Below are 21,252 nucleotides of genomic sequence, written 5' to 3'. Positions count from 1 at the left end.
AGGAAGGTGAAGTGTCAGACTGAGCCTGAGGTGCAGCTTGCTGATTTAGCAAGGAATCTCAAATGAAGACTGGGAAAATGGACTGAGGACTGTCTGAACCTATGAGACTTGGAAGGCCAGAGGAGAAACTGGATCCTTCAGAGCCACCCTTTTCCTGGGGATGGAAAAGCAAGAAAAAGCTTGCCCTGTGCCTGAAATTTTATGTAGACAGCATTTACCTTCATGGATGACAAACAAGATTGTTCAGAAGATGTAACTGTCACAATGCCTGGAGTGGCTCACAGCTAAAAATGCCAAACTCAGGACTGACTGTCAGAAAATAGGGCAGACACCCCAAAGTGGTGGTATATTCTATCATTAGATTTCACCAAGCCGGTAACAAAAGTGTACTCCTGCATCACTATATTAGTTTTACCTTGGAGTCACAGACAGTCCCCTTAAGCATTCCAGCCCCCTTTCACCACCCAGACAAACTGGACTTTATTATGAAAGATTATTAAAACCAAATTCACCACGCATTAGGTTACTTCCAGTCCCAGAGGGCCAGTCACTTACCCACAGGTCAAGGTATACTTCAGATCTCACCAAAGACAATGCTGTAGCCAATCCTTAGTAACTAAACCATAGATTTATTAGCTAAGAAAAAAGAGAGTTATTGAGAGGTTAACGCAGATAAAAATACATTACAGTGGAATCAGAGTTGTAGTCCAAATGATAGAGATGTAGTGTCTGTTTGCTTTCCATAAGTTCCTCAAGGTTTCCCAAAATAATTTTGGGGTCCTCTATCCAATCGCATAAGATTCCCCTGTCAGAACCCAAGCAGTCCAGAGATGAACAATCTCTCCCAGGATCTAGTATTTTATAGATCTTGCTCACAGCAAGACAAGCTGAAAACAGTTTGGCAGATGTTCCCAGCATAGCATGTGTCCATAGATTTCCCAGTGTGGGACACTCAATGACCTACTCTTTGACACTAACCTTCTACTTCCCATGCATATACATGTAATCCACTTACACAGATTTACATAAGGTAATTGCCAGCCATTCATTATAACAGAGATAGATAAGTGAAAACAATACAGGTAATATTCATTAGTTTCATGCAGAGTATACACATCTTTGATCTTAAGGTTAATTAAGTACAGGATACAGACAGATGAAAACAATACAATCATCAATACATTTCCCTTGATTTCTTATCAACATCAGGGAATGGGTTTATGCCTACCAATTCATTTAACATCTCTTTGATATCCACTCACAAGTGAATGGGTACAATTAACACTTCTTTGGGGTTGTGACCTGGGCCGGCTAGCTGTAAGCGCCACAGTAGCTCCCTCAGGAATTTACAGGTTATTTGACCTGTCAAGTGGATTTTATAGTCCTGCACTGGTCAAAGATAGATTATTTAATCTTGGATTCCAATGTCTCCTTCAAGGATTCCTTAGATAGAATGGTGGTGGAAGTTACCAGAAAGATTTTTTTTTATCAAAGTCCCATTCACTTCTTGGCTCCTAATGATTCTTCCTACGTATTCAGATCTTCCATCTACTGGTTGATCAAGCGGAATCTAGAATTTTGTGCCACTAACCCTAAAAATGATGGGAAATCTCTCAAAGATTTTGCTTGCAATTAATAGTTTAAATGAAATCAAACACCCTGCTCTCCTTCTGACAGCTAACACATTAAGCTCGTTCCTGATGGCATAGGTGGGGAGACCTTTCCTTCTGGAATCATGGTCCTCAAAGCATCCACTTTTGGGGTAAAATATTTACCCTACTCTTGGGGTAAATAAAAATATTTTATCCTCTCAGAAAACAAGGTTTCCCTCCCATGTTATAAAACTCAAACCTTCTGGATTTTACACTAAGGGTTACTACTTTTCCATCCCTGAACAAGTGACTTATCCAGTATTAATATCTTGTCCCTTAGTGCAGTAAATGACATGGTAGACGATGGGACAGAGAGCACTTCCCCTCTAGTGTCTAGTATTCTGAAACATTCACTTATTGAGACTCCCATTTGGTCCTTAGTTTCTCCCTCTTGTACTAGAGAAACTAGGTAAACCATCATTTTAAGCCATTTGGTGCAACAGACCAACATCTTTTTACCTTGGAAGTGGTGTTTCTAGTACCATTTAAATAAACATATTATGTGCATTATTATAGTGCCTCTGGACCCTGATCAGGATTTTGCTAGACACTAAGAAGACACAGTCCAGACCAAAAAATCTTACAATCTAATTAGAAACAACTTCAGCTATGAAGGTTGTGGAAACGGTGGCCTTATCTTGCCATCCACCATAGTTAACTTTTCACAGGGATAAGGTATTAGTTAGGACTTACTCCAGTTTTCTTCCCTCAGTTTTGTCCCCTTTTCATTTGATATTTCCTTCCCAAATTTCTGACTCTGGCTCCGGGTAAAGATAAAATGTGGCACAACTAAGATTTGAGAAGCAGCTTTAAGTTTTATTTAATGAGGAATGAATACTTCCATAGTGTGGACTGACTGTTTGATCTTTTATTAGCTGTCTAAAGAGGGAGAGAGGGTGTAAATCTATGTCATAGCCAGCTGGAACAGATCCGGTTTTCAAGAAGCCTGTGCAGCAGCTGAGACCCTGTGCCAGATCAGAATTTGGGCCCATTCCACTTGGGTTGTTGCCATCTCTTGCGCAGAAAGAGGAGAAATGATAGTTGATGAGCTATGCAAAGCAGCAACTGGGCATTCTCTTTCCATACCTTTACTAAGCACTAACAGCATTTTCTCACATCAGTCAGAGTGCTTAGAGCTGTGCTTCCATCTCTTTCGGGATGGAATGGGAATGGAAACTCAGTCTTTCTATTCTATGTCCCTCCCCTTTCCCTGTGCCCTCTGCTCAGATTAATTTTAGGTGTCCTGGCTGGCCCTCCCCCAGGGTTTGTAGTATGCTGCTATATGGAACCCATGGTTTGTGTTGTTGACTACAGAGAAATGAATTTTAAACCCATTTAGCTGATTATTTGTGTGTGTGTGTAGTCTGTGCCATCACAGAGGCCCTCCCTAAGGAACATTTATTGCAGCAGACACTCACTATTAGCAAGAGTAGGCTAAAAACTTTTCTTTCAGATAGAGAGGAATCAAACTGGAGGGGAATGGGGGGCCTAGAGAGTTCAAAAAATCCTGTAATTTAGTTGTTCGTTATTTTGTCTACACCTAACAATCATGGGAATCCCATGCTGTCTTGGCCAAATCACATACAGCTAATTTATAGGTAACTGGGATTCAAATAGTTATTAGGCCTCACAAACTAATGCTCAAACATATGAAATGAGATTAAATATAATTCTGGTGCAAATGGCAGGTAGTAACAAAATAAGAATACTTAGGCTTGTGGAAGAAAAATAAGATTTTGAAAAACAAAATACCAAGTGGGATACATGATATCTGTTTAGAAATTCTTGTTAGGAGTAACAAGGAGAGAGACCATTTTTTAATGTGATACAGAGGGATGTAATTAGAAGTAATCAGGTGAAAATAAGAAAAAAAAACATGGTGCGATCTGTTAACAGTCCCCCAAGGAAAGAAGTGGAAGCACTATAGTTTGACAGGTTTTAAAACTGATTGGAAGGAGCACTCGATAATATACTGTAGGGAACAGGCCCTCATTGGCAATGGATTAGACTTGACAACCATATACTGTAGATCTTTTCCAACTCAAATATCTATGAGTCTATGGATTTATATGGCAAGTTGCCATATTATTTAATGTTCCATGCAGCATTAAGTCTTCCATGCAGCTTCTTCTTCCCTTGGAAGGAGAAGTAAGGCACAATCACAGCCAGGTAGCCAATGGCAGTGTGGCAAGGCAACTGACCTGGCTATGCTGTCAGAAAGGTAGGGGTCTGAGTGAAGCACAGAGAGGATGGTATTTCACATAAATGCTTCAAGATCTGTGGAGTTGAATATATAATTTCCCACACATCCTCAGACTCTTCCTTGTTTTATAGCCATGCTCTCTGCCACTTCTTGGCCATCACATATCTCACTCACCCACCCAAAGTCCATTTTTTGCATGGCTTACATTAATATTTTCTCTTCTCTGGGTTTTTCTGCACAAAGGGATAATTTTGCCTATGATTAAAAATTGTTTACATTACTTTTGTAACATACCCTTACTTGTCACATAGTTTATTGCAATGTTATGTAAAATAAATATTTTTGAAAAGAAAACAATATTAAAGAACAGAGCAAGAATCAAAGATGTACAGCAAATGAGAGCAGCATGTCCTACATAATAGTATTACATACACAAAACATATCAATTAATAGATTTTATATATGGTATTATAAGTAAGCAGAAGTATTTGTTACAGATTTAAAATATAATCTGCTAATATTATAGAATCATATCCAGCATTTTAAGCTCTGAATGCCCCCTACTGTTCCAGTTATATAAAACTATGTCTTAAAACCAGTAAGGAGGCCAACAATTGCATGTCAATCATGGGGGAGAGGGAAATGTAGACTGACAACTCTCCAAAATAAACATAGATCGAATACTGTAGGGCAAATAATATATGATTAAGATTAGTGAAGGCATTATTTACATAGATATATTTTAGCTAATGTGAAAGGTATGTAGATTGAGTTACAAAATGTAAGAGGGTTGATATTGCAAAACAGAAAAATGTTTAAACCAAACTGATGTGGAATGCTGAAAATGTTTAAACTATAATTTGGCTGTAGACTGACAAATGAGAGATCTGGATTCATTAATAAATTAATGCATCATATATCATTTAAAACTATAGGTACTATAAAATATATAATTGTCAATATATGTTCAGGCTAATACTTTCATCAATATGGTTCCATCTATTCAAGCATTTTTTGTGGCGATTATAATTTCTCATAAAAATATGTACATATATTCAGAAGCCAAAATATATTTTTTAAAAAGTTAACATGCACCAAAGGACAGCCACCAGATGGCTCAATATGTAAATGTGAGTAGTTCAAGAAAAGCGTGAAAACATAATCAGGTATAAAAAATGAAAGATATGGAGGATGACTACCTGGTTCAAAATTGTGATCTTTCTACATTTATTGACAAAATATGAATATTAACACATTTAAAGAAATGATTTGGACACTGATGATGTTTCTAGGTAATTTTCCTCTCTACAGTCTGTAACTGTCTCTGCCCTTTTCTCTGCATCTGATACAGACTTTTCCAGAACTTTATGCATTTAATTTAGAGCAGCATGCTTCAGTGCATCAGATTGTATTTTTTATTACAAAAGTCATCTTGTTTTATATTTCTGTAGTGCCTCTAGTACCTGTTCAAAAATTTGCTATAAGGTGAGGAAAAGGAGTGCTAGATGTCCTTATTGCTGTAATAACATATTAATAATTAACTTTTGATACATTTATTAGGGCCCCTGAATCATCAGAATGAGGTATAGGTATTACATGTTCTTATTGATGTCACTTCAGTGACTTCAGTGGGTGCAAGGATCAAGCCCAAAATAGGCTAAGAAAATGTCTTTTTTGAATTCTGTATTTAATAAAAAAAATTCTATTCTTCCCTCCACCCTCCATTTTTAAATGAAGATGTGGGTTGTCTTCTCCAAAGCTTGACCTCTGCTGCATTCAGAGTATGCATAAAGCAACTTGAACTGCACTTACAAGAGCTAAGTGTCATTGATTAAAAAAGCTCGGTATCTTAATATGAGATAGCTGCTGCCCTAAAGGAGAGAAGTGAAGAGAAACAAAATATCTTGTAACAAGAAGAGTAAACGGCCCTCGGCTCTTAATTAAATGATTATTTAAACATATTTTTCTTCTTGCAACTGGCATTTGTAGCATCTGGTAGATTATTCTGGAATTTTACTACATTTCTGTTGTAAACATACTTAGTCTACAGATACTTAGTTCTCTTAAATGTCCTTGTGCTGGTTTGTTTGATCTTCTATTCTGGCTAACCACTGGATTTAGGTTTTCTTACTGGGAACTGTCCAAGGCTAGTTTATGTGAAAACAACCTTTCACCATTCTCTCATGATCTCTAGATAGCCCAAATTGTCCCTTTTCCAACCCACCCCACCCCACCCCCGTTTATGTTCTCCAGAAAACTATGATAAGTTAATGGAAGCCACATATATGCATCCAAGAGCAGAAAATAGTTGTGGAAATGCAGACATTTTCTTAATTGAAGGTTAACATTATTCTCATCTCTGTATTTAAATCACCCAGTGGTTGATCTGTCATAAAATATTTGTAGTTTTCTGGGCAGACCAGGCCTTAGCAGGTAATGGAACCCTATTCCTCGACAAAGCGAGATAGTCAGCAGAAAGTTCAAACAGCTATGGAAGCCCCTAAATAAACAAACTGAAAGAAGCACACAAATCTTTGTAAAAATGCAGACCTCATATTAGAGAGCTCAAATAAGCAAGCTCTCAAGGTCCCACTTTAACAACTCTTTACATTTGCTCTAGGCTGGAATAGTTCGGTGAATGAGAGTTATTGGAAGAGTGAGGAGAAGATTGGGTCTTTAGTCTGTCTTAAAATACTCTGGATTTTTAATTTAAAAAAATACTTGACTGTATTGGGCATGGGGTGAATTCTGATTTCTGTTTGTTTTTGGATGGAGGCGGGCTGTTTGTGTGGAAATATATAGGCTGTACATGGCCCTTTCACTGCTCTTCCTTAGTTTACTGGTCCATTCCCGAAGCAAGGAAAGAAGAAGGGCAGGTGTCTTTCTAAACTTACTGTAAAACAAAGTCTGCACACCAAAAGAGTCAAAAACAAATACCTTTCTATGGCATGGCTTTAACAAAGAAATTAACATCAAGCTCAAGAGTTCTCTCCAGTCATAGCTGCCCATAGGGTTCCTACTACAGGATTAATCAGCCATTACCCCTTTTTAGAAAGACACTCCCAACTCCATTATAACCAGATAGAGTAACAAGCCCTTTGCCTGAGTGACTCAGAAGAACCTGCTTAACTTTTTCCAGCAGGATCAACACTTGATAACAGGGTGGAGTGCTCCAAGCAAGCACTGTCAGCCTGTTATATGGCAGGAGGTGAATGTGATCCATTTAGGATCACCCATTTATTTGTCTAGTATGTGTACCAACTCATGCTTTTGATGTCTCTAAGTCCTTGTTGTCACGTGCCTCAGTGGTTCACAGCCATGTTAGATTTTTACTTACCATTCCTATGGTAAACATGAGGGCTCTCTGGGGCAGGAAGTTTGTAAGGATCCCCTTGCAAAGTTCCTTCTCATTATTTCACTGGAGAGCAAGGTTTGTCCCACCCTGCTGGTGGATCTCAACAGTTTGGCACGTGTCATAGAAGGTCAGGGCTGTTTGTATGGATACCCAGTGCTGCTTCACTGGCTCTAGTTCCTGGTCTTCCATCCCCCCCGCACTCTCCCACTTCAACTACATCCTGGCAAGGCTGTTTTCAGGATCCTCAGGAGGGGGCTCAGTGGAAAATATAATACAGACTCAGGCTGTATTATTTTTTTCCACCTGAATTCCATGGGGCTGGAAACGGTAATCCCCTTTTCCTCTGACCTTCCCCCTGTTTCTCTTCCAGCCAAACCAGTCTCCACACCCTCCCCAATATCACCTTGCAGAGTGCATTCTGTGGCATCCAAATGCCAGGGAAACAGTGCTGTCGAGGTGGATGACCACCCCCACCTTTTTTCTTCAATGCACAGATCTGGTGGGATGATTCAATCCTTGGTGATGAGCATGCCATTGCTAACATGTTTTCAAATACAGTCCACACCTTATGTAGAGTCCAAACTCCTTCCTTCATGGGAGTTGATTTTATTAACACAGAAATGAACAAAAATACATTAAGTTCAGTTCAGATCTTATCTCGAGGATGGGCAGACAAGTTGGGTGGAACTACTCTATACAAATCCTGTCTTCCCTCTCTAGAGAATCTCTCCCACCCCTCATACATTCAGAGTATTCTGACTCTGTAAGAACCCACTTAATGTTCCCCACTAATATCACTACTTGCTTGAAGGATAGAGTATTTCAGGGAAATACTAAAGTCTGTCAAATTAGATAGATATATATTGTACAGGGTTCCAAAATAGATTGGAGCTCTCTCTTTAAAATGTAATTATTCTGTCTCTCATTCATGAATTACTCCATCCGCTGATAGTTTTTGGTGGGGAAGGGGGGTTATTTTGTATTATTAAGGTTAATTAAAGGTATAACACAGTATATATATTACCTGTTCTGTCAGCAGATATATATTGTTTAATTAATATCAGATCTTTTCCAAATTGGATCTATTTCTAGTTCAGCAATGACTGTTTTTTTAATTTTAAAATCAGTTTGTTTTATCTTTAATCCAAGTATAGTTTTACTTTTGCCAGTGGGCACATGGGTGTTTATACAAAAAATGTAGAACAATATTTTTCAGACAACTGTGGTTTACAGAAGCTCTTATTTAAAACTAGTGTTTTAAAATCTATTTTTCTTTAAATATGTTCTCATATAACAATTCAGGTCAGGTATTCATTATGCAAAAGGAGTTAATTTTCATCCCATCCTACAGTATTAGGATTTTGGACTAATTGGTATCTTTAGATACCTATATGTTTGCCGCCTAACACATTTTGTTTGAATCATCCTTAGGAAAATATAAATAGCCACATCATTAGGGATGTGTGAACTGCAGATGATTTAATGAAAATTGAATTGAATTATTTTCAGACAAATATATCAAAATATTGACATGAGATTCCAGATTCTTTTATATATCATCCATGAATGACTAAAAAAGTTATAACCCTTCAGATTAAAAATTCAATTGTATATTTGATGGGTAGCTATATCTGATTTATAATTTTATGTTAAACTTCTGAAACTTTATAAAATTTCTAGGGACCACATTTTTAATATTATCTATACAAAATGTGGATGCAACTACACATCTAATTTCTATGTGAAACTACTGCCATTGCATATGCAAATAAGGGAATTGCATGCACAATGTATCATAATTGGCTATTTTATTGCAATTATCTGAAGTGCATACATAATTGCAGTAAGTGTGCGTGAAAATTAGGCTTCAATTGCCTGTTTATTTTAGTGCAGTTTTGTTCACAACGTTTTGAAAATGTAGGCCTGTATGAATAACTCGTACTTGTGGTTTGGGTTATGGTATTGGGGAGAAACTGTTTACAAAGGTTTTCTTAACTGAGACTTGTATCACCAAAGATGCACAGGGAGTCATTAGAGAAATACAAAGGATCTCAAAAATCTCAACCATTGTAGTTTGTCCACAAGACAGGAAGAGTGTAGTCAAAGAGGATATTGCTTATTCTCTATATTGGTTAGGAGGTGGACCCAAGAAGGTGTTTGATCCAAACTGGTTGTGGAAGACGAGTCCCCCAGTTATCAGCTCACTTTAGCATGCATGCTCCACCTAGCTTGCACACCAGATACCTGCTTGGGGTAAAAATAAACAAAAGGTTTATTTAATAGACAAACCACATATTCAAAGATGAAATAGTAAGGGAGAGCTAACATATACAAGTTGCACAGTAAATAAGCATAAAGACGCAGCCTCAGGCTTTGCACTTCTGTATATAAAATCCCTTTTCTAATACAAGTTGCCTATTGCCTTTGCACATTTTGCCAATCTACCCCCTAACTGTAGGGTGGAATCTAGTGTTTCACAGACAGTTTCTGGATAAAAGCTTCAATTTCTATTCTCCTTTTTGAAAGGTTTCTTCCCCCCCCCCCACCCTTTACCCCCTCTCCCCCTCCGTCTCCCGGCATGATGATTCATGGTTATTCAGATTGGGGAGAATTCCCAGTTGTCTCAATAACTTTCCATTAACTCTAATGGCCCATCATTTGTCTTTTCTTGGATGGCACAATGATAGGGGCTTGGAGCTAGTCTTGTCTGGTTGAAAAGGCCGCACCTCCCTGCCTAACTGCCCAGGACCCTGCTGTGAGATGCGGTGAAGCTGCACTACAAATTATGAGAATGGTTTTCTGTAAACACAAATACATAAATCATAACCACAGTCTGTATACATATCTCATAATAACCATTACGTTTAGAACATTAAATGCTTTCATAAAAGATCTTACTGCACATATTTTTATAGCACAATAACAATATATATGATCAGTTGATTCAGCAACTTATTCTTTTGGGTTCAAACCCCCTGTTCTCCCCTGGGGGTGTCTGGACTCTGATTATCACACAAAGATCTTGCCACAAAGGTTTATAGTTGTCTTTAGCAGCAATATTTATAGTGAGATGCTAAATGATTAAAATGTTATTTAAACAATTTTCATTTTCCAAGTTTTCTCTGTATTTCATTACTATCTTAATAAACTTTGGTTTTATTTCAAATGACCCATTGTGGCAGGGCAGACTATTAAGTTAGTGTGCTGTTAGAGCATTTCTCAGCAAAAGATCTTGAACTGTAATTTCAGAGGAAGCTGGGTCAAGAGAGAGATAACAGGTCTCAGCAGATGGTCAGGGGCAACAGGCACTGAAATTCCTTCCACTAGCAGTGTGGTAAGGAAGATAGCTGGGGCCAGAGTGGGCAGAGCTGAATTGCTGGAGGGTCACCAGACTTGGTTAGAGACATTCTTGCTAAATTAGTAACACTTTGGTAGGTTTGTTTCCCAGTGTTTAAATTGAATCATATTTCAAACCTTTTATTTACAATGGGTTAGTAAAGGCAGAGTTAGCATTCTGTGTTGTTGAACATGAACTTCTTAAGATTTTCTTTTTTAACAGAACAATGAAAATGAAACGGCTTTGCACTGTGCAGCTCAATATGGACATTCAGAAGTAGTTGCTGTTTTACTGGAAGAACTAACAGACCCTACAATAAGAAACAATAAATTAGAAACTCCTTTGGATCTGGCAGCACTATATGGGCGTCTGCAGGTAGTGAAGATGATCATCAATGCATATCCAAACCTGATGAGCTGCAATACTAGGAAACACACACCTTTGCATCTTGCTGCACGTAATGGCCACAAAGCTGTTGTACAGGTGCTACTAGAGGCTGGAATGGATGTCAGCTGCCAAGTTAGTGTTCTATTTTCTGCCAGTCTTTATATATAAATGAAGCTCCCAGTCATTTCTGTTTTAAAATACATTTATGTGGCATTTTTAAAAGGAATCATGAAATTCTGCAAGGTCATGTATAAAATAGACTAATATTTACAATCTACAGCATGTACTTAACTGGATACTATAGCCCTGATTCAAGAAAGTGTCCCTTGCTTAAATCCCATTATTTTAAAGTTAATCATGTGCTTAAATGCTTCCCGGAACCAGGGGCTATGAAATTAATGGTATAGTATGGGCCAGATCCTCATCTGATATAAATTGGCATAGCCCCATCCTCAGCTGGTGTAAATTACTTTACCTCCCTTGGCCTCAATGGCACTATGCTGATTTACATCTATTGAGGCTATGGTCCTTTGTGCTAAACAGAGTATGGAAGCTGGACAATAAGTTTGCCTGAGATTTTGCTTTAGATATACAGATAATCAGTTTATTCAACATACATAGATATGAAGAATATATAAGAATGCTAAAACACAACTTAAACAGAGAGCTGTTGGCAAGTTCAACTGCATCCACTGGTTTGCCTGCTTCACTAGACCTCTTTGGTTGTCACACGTTTCTAACTCCACCAGTTAAGTGAAGGTTGCCTTGGAAACTGTTTTGTTTTGTAGGAATGGTTAGAGCCACATAGCTTCAGTTTCCAATGGTCTGTCCAGCTCTAAAGACAAAGATATGGATGCTCAGGAGTTGAATTTTCTGATTTCTTATTACATAAGCCTAGTACAAAGCAATATTCACTGCACCAAAATTGTACTGCAACAGATTCCTGAAACTTCTGACTCAACATAATTATTTTCAGTAGCATACAATTTCATATGTAATAGGGTGCCAGTTTTAAATAAAAAACTACAGGGAGGTATAATATATACAAGACTATAGCAATAAACCATGTACATCCACTCTTCAATGCGGGGAAATGATCTGGCTAAAGATAAAAGAGTAGGAGTAGAAATGTACTGTTTGACCCTTTCTTACCTAATATATGTGATTTCTCTTGTTTTGTATGGCGGGACTACGTTTGGGGTAAAAATAATGTTTTTACTTCAAATATAAAATTGCTTGCTGGCTGCCAGGATTATCCTTTTTAGTTACACTATTTGAAAGTAAGAAAGCTAGAGCAAGGAGTAACACATCCCTCCAAAAAGTATTTCTGATTATATATCTCCTTTTGCATCTCCAGAAAATGAATGGGGAAGAAACAGACTGAAACTGCATTAATGCTGGCTTGCATAAGAAATAGTATTTTGCTCTGAAAATCATCCCTGTTGTAGAGCCATATATAACAGAGTTATGTCAAGGATGAATTTTTATCCAATATCTCTACAAGATATGGGATATTCCCTTGTTATATAACGAATAATTTCACCATTGTTTTGAATTCTCCTAAGTCAATTTTATACAGTTTCACCATCAATATAATACATATTCACTTTCATATAAATATCTAATTATAATGTACAAAATACTTTATTGAAAACATTCTTCAGTTTATGCCTACTTCACCCCTTGACCCTTACTGTTGCTGATTCTCAAACAAGTTAATGAAATTTCTTATATGTGATCTCTCATTTTAAATCAGTGCTGTTTTTGAGCATTTTGCAGATGTTGGAGTGTTCTACATGATGTCATACTAGAAACACTGATGACAGACAGTGTTTAAAATACTTTAGTTTCTTAGTTTTGACACTTATCCTCTTTTAAATATAGGTTTTACTTTAGTTTCTTGCTAGCCTTTGTATAATAACTCACCTGTTTTTAGTGAGGAATGAAAAATACTCACTACTTTTTAATGTCATTTTGTTTGCTGTCTATGTTAGAATCCTACAATTGCCTTTATCTTCAGGTGCTCTAATTTTTCTTAACCAGTTTTGAAGCTACCCTTAGTTTGTTTCACTTTCCACGTTATGTGCTGGGTCAATTTCTGTTTCTGCCATGTTTGCTCTTCTCTCCATGGTGAAGCATTTATTTATTTCCCCAGCAATATCCATCTTCTTTGTCAATAAATTCCTTTCATTCTGCATCCTGGTACATTGCCAAGTTGGATCTGTCCGTATTCTTAACTTATTACTTCTGTAACCTCTGAATACTTTTTTGTTGATAATTACTATCAGAACATTAAACTGAACAGAGCATACAATACCAGTCTGTTACTTAAAACTGAACTCAGCTGTTTTAGTATTAATTAAATTGCTCTGCATCACTAATTGGGAGAGAACAATATAAAAAATGTAACCCCATGTGGTAAATTAAATTGTACATGTTCATACTCTTTAAACAAATTCAGCTTTATCAGCAGTAAAGAACTCTCAGAATGTAGAGACACAATTATAGAAGTATCTGCAATCTTCTTTGTGTTTGTAAACATTTATTTGTGTAAATGGAAGGTTTACTTTAGCCATTTTATTAATCTCTTCTGTACTCCCTGACCACTTTTAATCTTAGCAAATATTTGGGCTAATAATAGACAACATTTAATTTTGGATTGAATTAATCACACATTTTATTCATTTCCCAGGTCTTTCCAATGTCCTTCAGTCTGAAATTATTTAGAAGTGGGCAATACAAATCTGCTTCAACTGTTTATGCTTTGAAGTTTTCATTTTAATTGAAACATATGAAAAATACACAGGTTTTGGTGAGTGATAGACTTTGGGCCCTTAGTCTTAAATGACATTGCACAGTACAATGTGTTCCATGCAAGGATTATTTGCATAGTTGTGAAGGCCCTTCATAATTTAACTACCTCTGTTTATCCAATCTGTTTTCACCTTCCCACTCTGTTTCATTAATGATGGCAACGTCCATTGCCTGTAAGTCCATTTCTCCCACAAACACCTATGCCCCAGCCTTTTTTCTGCCACTTGTATGTGGAACACACTCCCTGAATCAACTTGCAAAGCTACCGCCCTGTACTTTAAATCATCTCCTCCAAACCACATCCATAATAAACTGCCTAATGATAAGAACTGGGCACGTTGCCTATTAGAGATTCATTAAAAAAATCTCTTCTTTACTTATATATTAAAATTAGGGCTGTCAAGCGATTAAAAAAATTAATTGTGATTAATCGCGCTGTTAAACAACAATAGAATACCATTTATTTTAAATATTTTTGGATGTTTACTACATTTTCAAATATATTAATTTCAATTACAATACAGAATACAAAGTGTACAGTGCTCACTTTATATTTATTTTTGATTACAAATATTTGCACTGTAAAAAACAAAAAAAAAGTATTTTTCAATTCACCTCATACAAATACTGTAGTGCAATCTCTTTATCAGGAAAGTTGAACTTACAAATGTAGAATTATGTACAAAAAACCTACATTCAAAAATAAAACAATGTAAAACTTTTGAGCCTACAAGTCCACTCAGTCCTACTTCTTGGTCAGCCAATCACACAGACAAACAAGGTTTGTAACAATTTGCAGGAGATAATGCTACCTAGTTCTTGTTTAGAATGTCACCTGAAAGTGAAAACAGGCATTCGCATGGGACTGTTGTAGCTGGCGTTGCAAGATATTTACATGCCAGATGCGCTGAAGATTTTATATGTCCCTTCATGCTTCAACGACCATTCCAGAGGACTTGCTTCCATGCTGCTTGATAACAATCCAAAGCAATGCGTACTGACACATGTTCATTTTCATTATCTGAGTCAGATGCCACCAGCAGAAGGATAACAGGAGTACTTGTGGCACCTTAGAGACTAACAAATTTATTAGAGCATAAGCTTTCATGGACTACAGCCCACTTCTTCGGATGCATATAGAATGGAACATATATTGAGGAGATATATATACACACATACAGAGAGCATAAACACACATATCTATTCAAGTGACATCATCATAGGACCTAATCACATCAGCCATACCATCAGGGGCTCGTTCACCTGCACATCTACCAATGTGATATATGCCATCATGTGCCAGCAATGCCCCTCTGCCATGTACATTGGCCAAACCGGACAGTCTCTACGCAAAAGAATTAATGGACACAAATCTGACATCAGGAATCAAAATACTCAAAAACCAGTGGGAGAACACTTTAACCTGTCTGGTCATTCAGTGACAGACCTGCCGGTGGCTATATTACAACAGAAAAACTTCAAAAACAGACTCCAACGAGAGACTGCTGAGCTAGAATTGATATGCAAACTAGACACAATCAACTCCGGTTTGAATAAGGACTGGGAATGGCTGAGCCATTACAAACATTGAATCTATCTCCCCTTGTAAGTATTCTCACACTTCTTATCAAACTGTCTGTACTGGGCTAGCTTGATTATCACTTCAAAAGTTTTTTTTCTCTTAATTAATTGGCCTCTCAGAGTTGGTAAGACAACTCCCACCTGTTTATGCTCTCTGTATGTGTGTATATATATCTCCTCAATATATGTTCCATTCTATATGCATCCGAAGAAGTGGGCTGTCGTCCACGAAAGCTTATGCTCTAATAAATTTGTTAGTCTCTAAGGTGCCACAAGTACTCCTGTTCTTCTTTCTGCGGATACAGACTAACACGGCTGCTACTCTGAAACCAGCAGAAGGATGATTTTCTTTTTTGGTGGTTTGGGTTCTGTAATTTGCGCATCAGAGTGTTGCTCTTTTAAGACTTCTAAAGGCATGCTCCACACCTCGTCCCTCTCAGATTTTGGATGGCACTTCAGATTCTTAAACCTTGGGTCGAGTGCTGTAGCTATTTTTAGAAATATCACATTGGTACCTTCTTTGCGTTTTGTCAAATCTGATGTGAAAGTGTTCTTAAAATGAATATGTGCTGGGTCATCATCTGAGACTGCTATAACATGAAATATATGCAGAATGTGGGTAAAACAGAGCAGGAGACATACAATTCTCCCCCCAAGGAGTACAGTCACAAATTTAATTGGCGTTCTTTTTTTTAAACGAGCATCATCAGCATGGAGGCATGTCCTCTGGAATGGTTGGTGAAGCATGGAAGTGGCCTACGAATGTTTAGCATATCTGGCATATAAATACCTTGCAACGCTGGCTACAAATGTGCCAATCGAATGCCTGTTCTCACTTTCAGGTGACAATATAAATAAGAAGCAGACAGCAATATATCCTGTCAATGTAAACAAACTTGTTTGTCTTAGCGATTGGCAGAACAAGAAGTAGGACTGAGTGGACTTGTAGGCTCTAAAGTTTTACACTGTTTTGTTTTTGAGTGCAGTTATGTAACCAAAAAAAAATCTGCATTTCTAAGTTACACTTTCACGATAAAAAGATTGCCTTATGGTACTTGTATGAGGTGAAAATTGAAAAATACTATTTCTTTTGTTTATCATTTTTACAGTGCATATATTTGTAATAAAAATAATAATATAAAGTCAGCATTGTGTATTCTTTATATTCTGTGTTGTAATTGAAATCAATATTGAAAATGTAGAAAAACATCCAAAAATATTTAATACATTTCAATTGGTATTCTATTGTTATAAATGCAATTAATCACAATTAATTGTTTTTAATCTTGGTTAATTTTTTTGAGTTAATCACATGAGTTAACTGTGATTAATTGACAGCCCTAATTAAAACACTTAACTAATAAAAAATCTTGCAGCTCACAAGTGAGCCTGCAAATTGTACACCTAGGTGATCTTTGTATTGTGGTGTTCCTGTAAAAGTTATAAAAGTTTTCTTTTCCGTCCCTCCCGCATTGTTTTCCATGACCACCTGTTATGTATTCTCTCTGTTTAGCTATAAACTACTTGGAGCAGGGACTGTCTTCTACTATATACCTAGTACAATGGGGTCTCAATCCCGATTAGGGCCTCTGTATTTACTGCATGGAAAACTGAAATCAGTGGATTCACTCCAGATTTGAATGATGTAAATGAGAGCAGAATTTGGTCCATTGTGCTTATGAAATATGATTGGCATCCTTTGCACTAGATATTACTTTAGGAGGATTTCTAGCCACACTAATAGTGCTCACTTTTGGGGTAGTATATGCTCCAAAAGGATATAAAAGCCTGCAGGGAATAAGACAGAGAAAGTTAACTGTAAGTCTTGACCTTACTTGCTATAACATCGAGAATAAAAGTGTGCTACTATATTTGCATTATCAGCTGTAAAAGAAAAAGGTCTTCACATTTGACACTTTAAAAAATTCTGTTTTATTTCAAAATAATGCCGTAGCAAGAGATATTTCCAGTTTTTGCCATTTATGTGGAACTAAGTTTCTTGCTATTGTAAATCTGTGTAACCCTCAGTGTTAAGTTTCATGCTGTGTTGCCCCTGAAAGGAATATGGTTTGTGTCACAAGACTGGTACATTCTTATAGTCAGGAATAACAAAAGTCAGTAGTTTAATATACAGAATAAAAGTATTTTTTCATTGAAAATCTTTCTACCATAGCATAAGAGAAACTCACAACACTGATACCCCTTTCTACTCAAATACACCCCTCAAGAAAAGTAAAAAAGAAACAACAACAGATTTAAAACACACACACAAACAAATCTTTCCCTAAGTAGAGTTTTTACCTTGAAAATGGAGAAGAGCCAGAGATTCCCTGGGGTCCACTAGGGATTTCACTATTGCTATTGATTTTGTATGGAAGGCACCCAGATACTTTTGTGATAGGCAGTAGTATGAAGATAGATTAATTTACTTACCTTAAGTTTTGTTGTCAGACCTGCAATTTTTACTCAGGCAAAACTCCCAGTGATTTCACTAGGAATTTTGCCTAATAACTGCAGAATCAGGGCCACGTTTATTTACTGCATCTTGTTTTTATATAGTTATTAAGTGATCTTTATCATAGAACTTTCTCTACTCTTGTATGTTGCAGCCCTGTATGAATGATTTTTAATAAATATTATTGGTAATTATTCTTGCCCAGACAACAGTCTTTTAATATAGTTAAGAGAGCAAAAAGTAAATGTTCTTTGTCTAAATATATTACTTTTTGAAAGGATTCCTTGGTACGTTAGTGTTTTTAATTCATCAATATTGTTCTATTCCAGACAGAAAAGGGGAGTGCACTTCATGAAGCAGCCTTATTTGGAAAGGTGGATGTAGTACGCATTTTGCTAGAAACAGGTATACCACATTTCTCATGTGATTTCTAGACTATCAAGTGTCCTTCATATTTCTGATTTCAAAAAGTGCTTTCTTTTTGATCTGCTGTGCTAGCCTAGATGCTTGGGTATGGTTCCTCCTTGCCAGTAGGTAGAGATTGTATGTATGTTGAGAATTTTTGGTGATGTCAACTTTGCATATTAGGGACTCATCAGCTTCCAGAGAACATGGAGTAGATCACCGAGACTTGGAAAGTTTCTAGCTGCACATTGGTGTTCAGGTGCTGCTGCAGCACTGTGTGATGCACTAACAGCCTACTCATGCAGTGAGCCAGCTCTCCTGCTCCAGGGCCAGGAAGTGACCATTCTATCTGGCTTCCACATACAAGACAGACCCTAAGTCAGGTTCTTCACCCATCCAAGTGGGTAGCAAACCAGGAAGTAAAACAGGTACAAGGTTAGGCTGAGACTATCTTTCCTACAAGAATCCCTCAATTGTGAAGGAGTCCCAAGAAGGGCAGATTCCTGAGACCCCCTTAATTGTAAGGAGAGTTAGGCAGATCAAAGCAGATCTCTCTCCTCAGAGGATTCATGCTTACTTCAGATGGATTGTTAAAGAGTTTCCCCCTGCTTTTTCAGGTACCTCTCACCCTGGCACCCTACCTGCCCCAGGGATTCCAACTCATCCTACAAGCCCCTCAGTGTTTGAACCAAGAAATCCTCTTGTGCAACCTAGCAACACTACCTATGCCCCTAAAGCTCAGAACTGTTTGCTTATGAAATATGATTGGCATCCTTTGCACTAGATGTCACTTGAGGAGGATTTCTAGCCACACTAATAGCGCTCACTTTTGGGGTAACATATACTCCAAAAGGATATAAAAGCCTGCAGGGAATAAGACAAAGTTGACTGTAAGTCTTGACTTCACTTGCTATAACATGGAGAATAAAAGCCTTCCTCAACTCTTGTATTTACATATACACAGGGTGAAGCATGTATGACAGTCTAAATTAACTTTATTTTAGATTAAGCAAATACTACAGACAAGAAGGAACAAAAGTAACATCTCTACTCAAAGACTCAATGTTTGTGTGACTCAGTTCATATCAAACTAGAGGCAAATTTGAGAACAAAATGTCTGTTGTGCTGTACACACAGGAAGAGAGCCAAAAATGTATGGATTCAGCACTCAAAAAATAAAGGACATCAGCAACAAGTCCCCCATCCCTCTCCATCCACAGGAGCTCTGATGATCTGAAATCTGGGGTGGTTTGTGTGGAATAGGCTCACTGTTTGAATATAGTCCAGATATAGGTAGCTCTATTTTGCTATGCCACCTAAACACAAGTTTAGCCTTAGCAAAGAGAATGTGTTTGACTTTGTTCTAGTGCTCATGTGCTTGATACCCAAAGTGTTTTGTAGTTTCTATAAGGGTAGAATGCTAGTATATTTGTTGTTGATGTGTTGGAGCATCATTCAAAGAGACCAGAGATAAGGTATACACAATGTAACCTTATATACCTTAACTCTTTGTATCCTGATTTTCAGAGGTTTAAGTTTGTAACTCTCCACATTCTGGAAGAGTACAAGGCACCATTGGGAAACCTTAACTTTGCATTAACAAAGTTTTTGGGTATTTAATTTGTATGTGTGTGTGTGTGTGTGTGTGTGTGTATGTATGTGTGTGTGTATTACAACCCAACTCTCCTTCTCCACTACCTCTCACTACTTGGCAACAGTTACTCTGACCACAGCATGCAGTAGTTTCATATTAATTCCATCATTCCTCCTGCATCATCTCCTCATTGCTTGTCTCTCTGCCTATCCAACATAGCCTGATTCTCCCTTCTCAGCTCTCCTCCATAGGGAGAGACAGGTGTTAGTAGCCATTTTGCAAAGCTTGATGTACTACATTTATAAAGTGAGACATTTTGGGTTACATCTTTCTCTTTCCACAGTACATTATCGGTTTTTTATTTCAGGAATTGATGCCAACATAAAGGACAGTTTAGGTAGAACTGTTTTAGATATCCTTAAAGAACATCCATCTCAGCAGTCACTACAAATTGCTACACTACTTCAAGGTAAGTCATGCTAAATCATATACTAATCATATGAGAGATAAATTAGAATAAAGTTACAGGTAAATTAAAATGTATACTATTCTATTCTTGTGTTACTTCATGACTTTCTTGTGATTAAAAAGACTGCAGTTCATGGTTATTGTTTGGAAAGCACACACATTTCAATGGTCACATTTTGTTGTACCATGTTTAAAATTTCACCTTTTTCTCCCTCTGATAACAAAATGTAAGAAGTCACACTTATTTGATATATCATTTGCACTTAATATAACTTTAATATTTGTAAAATTAACTTTTGGTAATATCTCACTTCAGTTTTATTGTTTGTAGTGTTGTAGCCGTGTTGGTCCCAGGATGCAAGACAGACAAGGTGGGGTAATATCTTTTATTGGACCAACTTCTGTTGGTGAAAGAGACAAGCTTTAGAGCTCCACTGACTTGAAGAAGAGCTCTGTGGAGCTTGAAAGCATGTCTTGTTCCACAGAATTTGGTCCAATAAAGATATTAACTCACCCACCTTGTCTCTACCAATTTCATTAAAATTTATTACTTTAAAGTACTGCAGAACTGGTTGGTCAGTACATTAGTAGTAAAACTGATTGAAAGATGAGGAAGCCAGGCCCGTGCCAGTGTATGCAATGCCAGCACTGAGTCGGGGCAATCAGCAGTCTTCACCAACTCAAGCTTTATCTCTGAGAGTTTGTGCTTCACAGGATTCCTGGCTGGCTTTGTGCTGGACACTGAGAAATCTCAATGGGGTGCATACGGAGGGTCTGAAGATACTCCTCACATTTCCTCAATACACAGGATGACATCTGCAGGGAAATTTGGCATCCTTGAACATCACTGTTGACCTTAAGGCAGGCAAAGCAATGAACATAGCTGCCATTATGGGCATAGTTGTTACACACAGAAAATTTGAAACCTCTGAGCAGCCTTTGCTCCTTTAAAGACATACTTGCCAGAACAGATTGCATGGCAGAGCAGCAAAAAAAACATT

At 37.4% G+C, this 21,252-nt stretch overlaps 1 protein-coding gene across 2 annotated transcripts in view; it reads left to right on the top strand.

Annotated features, from left to right (window-relative positions):
* The window catches only part of ANKS1B (ankyrin repeat and sterile alpha motif domain containing 1B), a 758,955-nt gene that overhangs the window by 119,750 nt on the left and 617,953 nt on the right, over positions 1 to 21,252 (top strand). For both annotated transcript variants that reach the window (XM_054028751.1, XM_054028742.1), the window contains exons 4-6: positions 10,770 to 11,066; positions 18,114 to 18,189; positions 20,151 to 20,252. In XM_054028751.1, the coding sequence (XP_053884726.1) occupies positions 10,770 to 11,066; positions 18,114 to 18,189; positions 20,151 to 20,252 (475 nt within the window). The remainder of the gene's footprint in view (positions 1 to 10,769; positions 11,067 to 18,113; positions 18,190 to 20,150; positions 20,253 to 21,252) is intronic.

Source organism: Malaclemys terrapin, chromosome 1 (assembly GCF_027887155.1).
Source record: "Malaclemys terrapin pileata isolate rMalTer1 chromosome 1, rMalTer1.hap1, whole genome shotgun sequence".
Taxonomy (NCBI): Eukaryota; Metazoa; Chordata; order Testudines; family Emydidae; genus Malaclemys; species Malaclemys terrapin.
The sequence above is the reverse complement of the archived record's forward strand: the minus strand, read 5'-3'. Positions and strand labels throughout refer to the sequence as shown.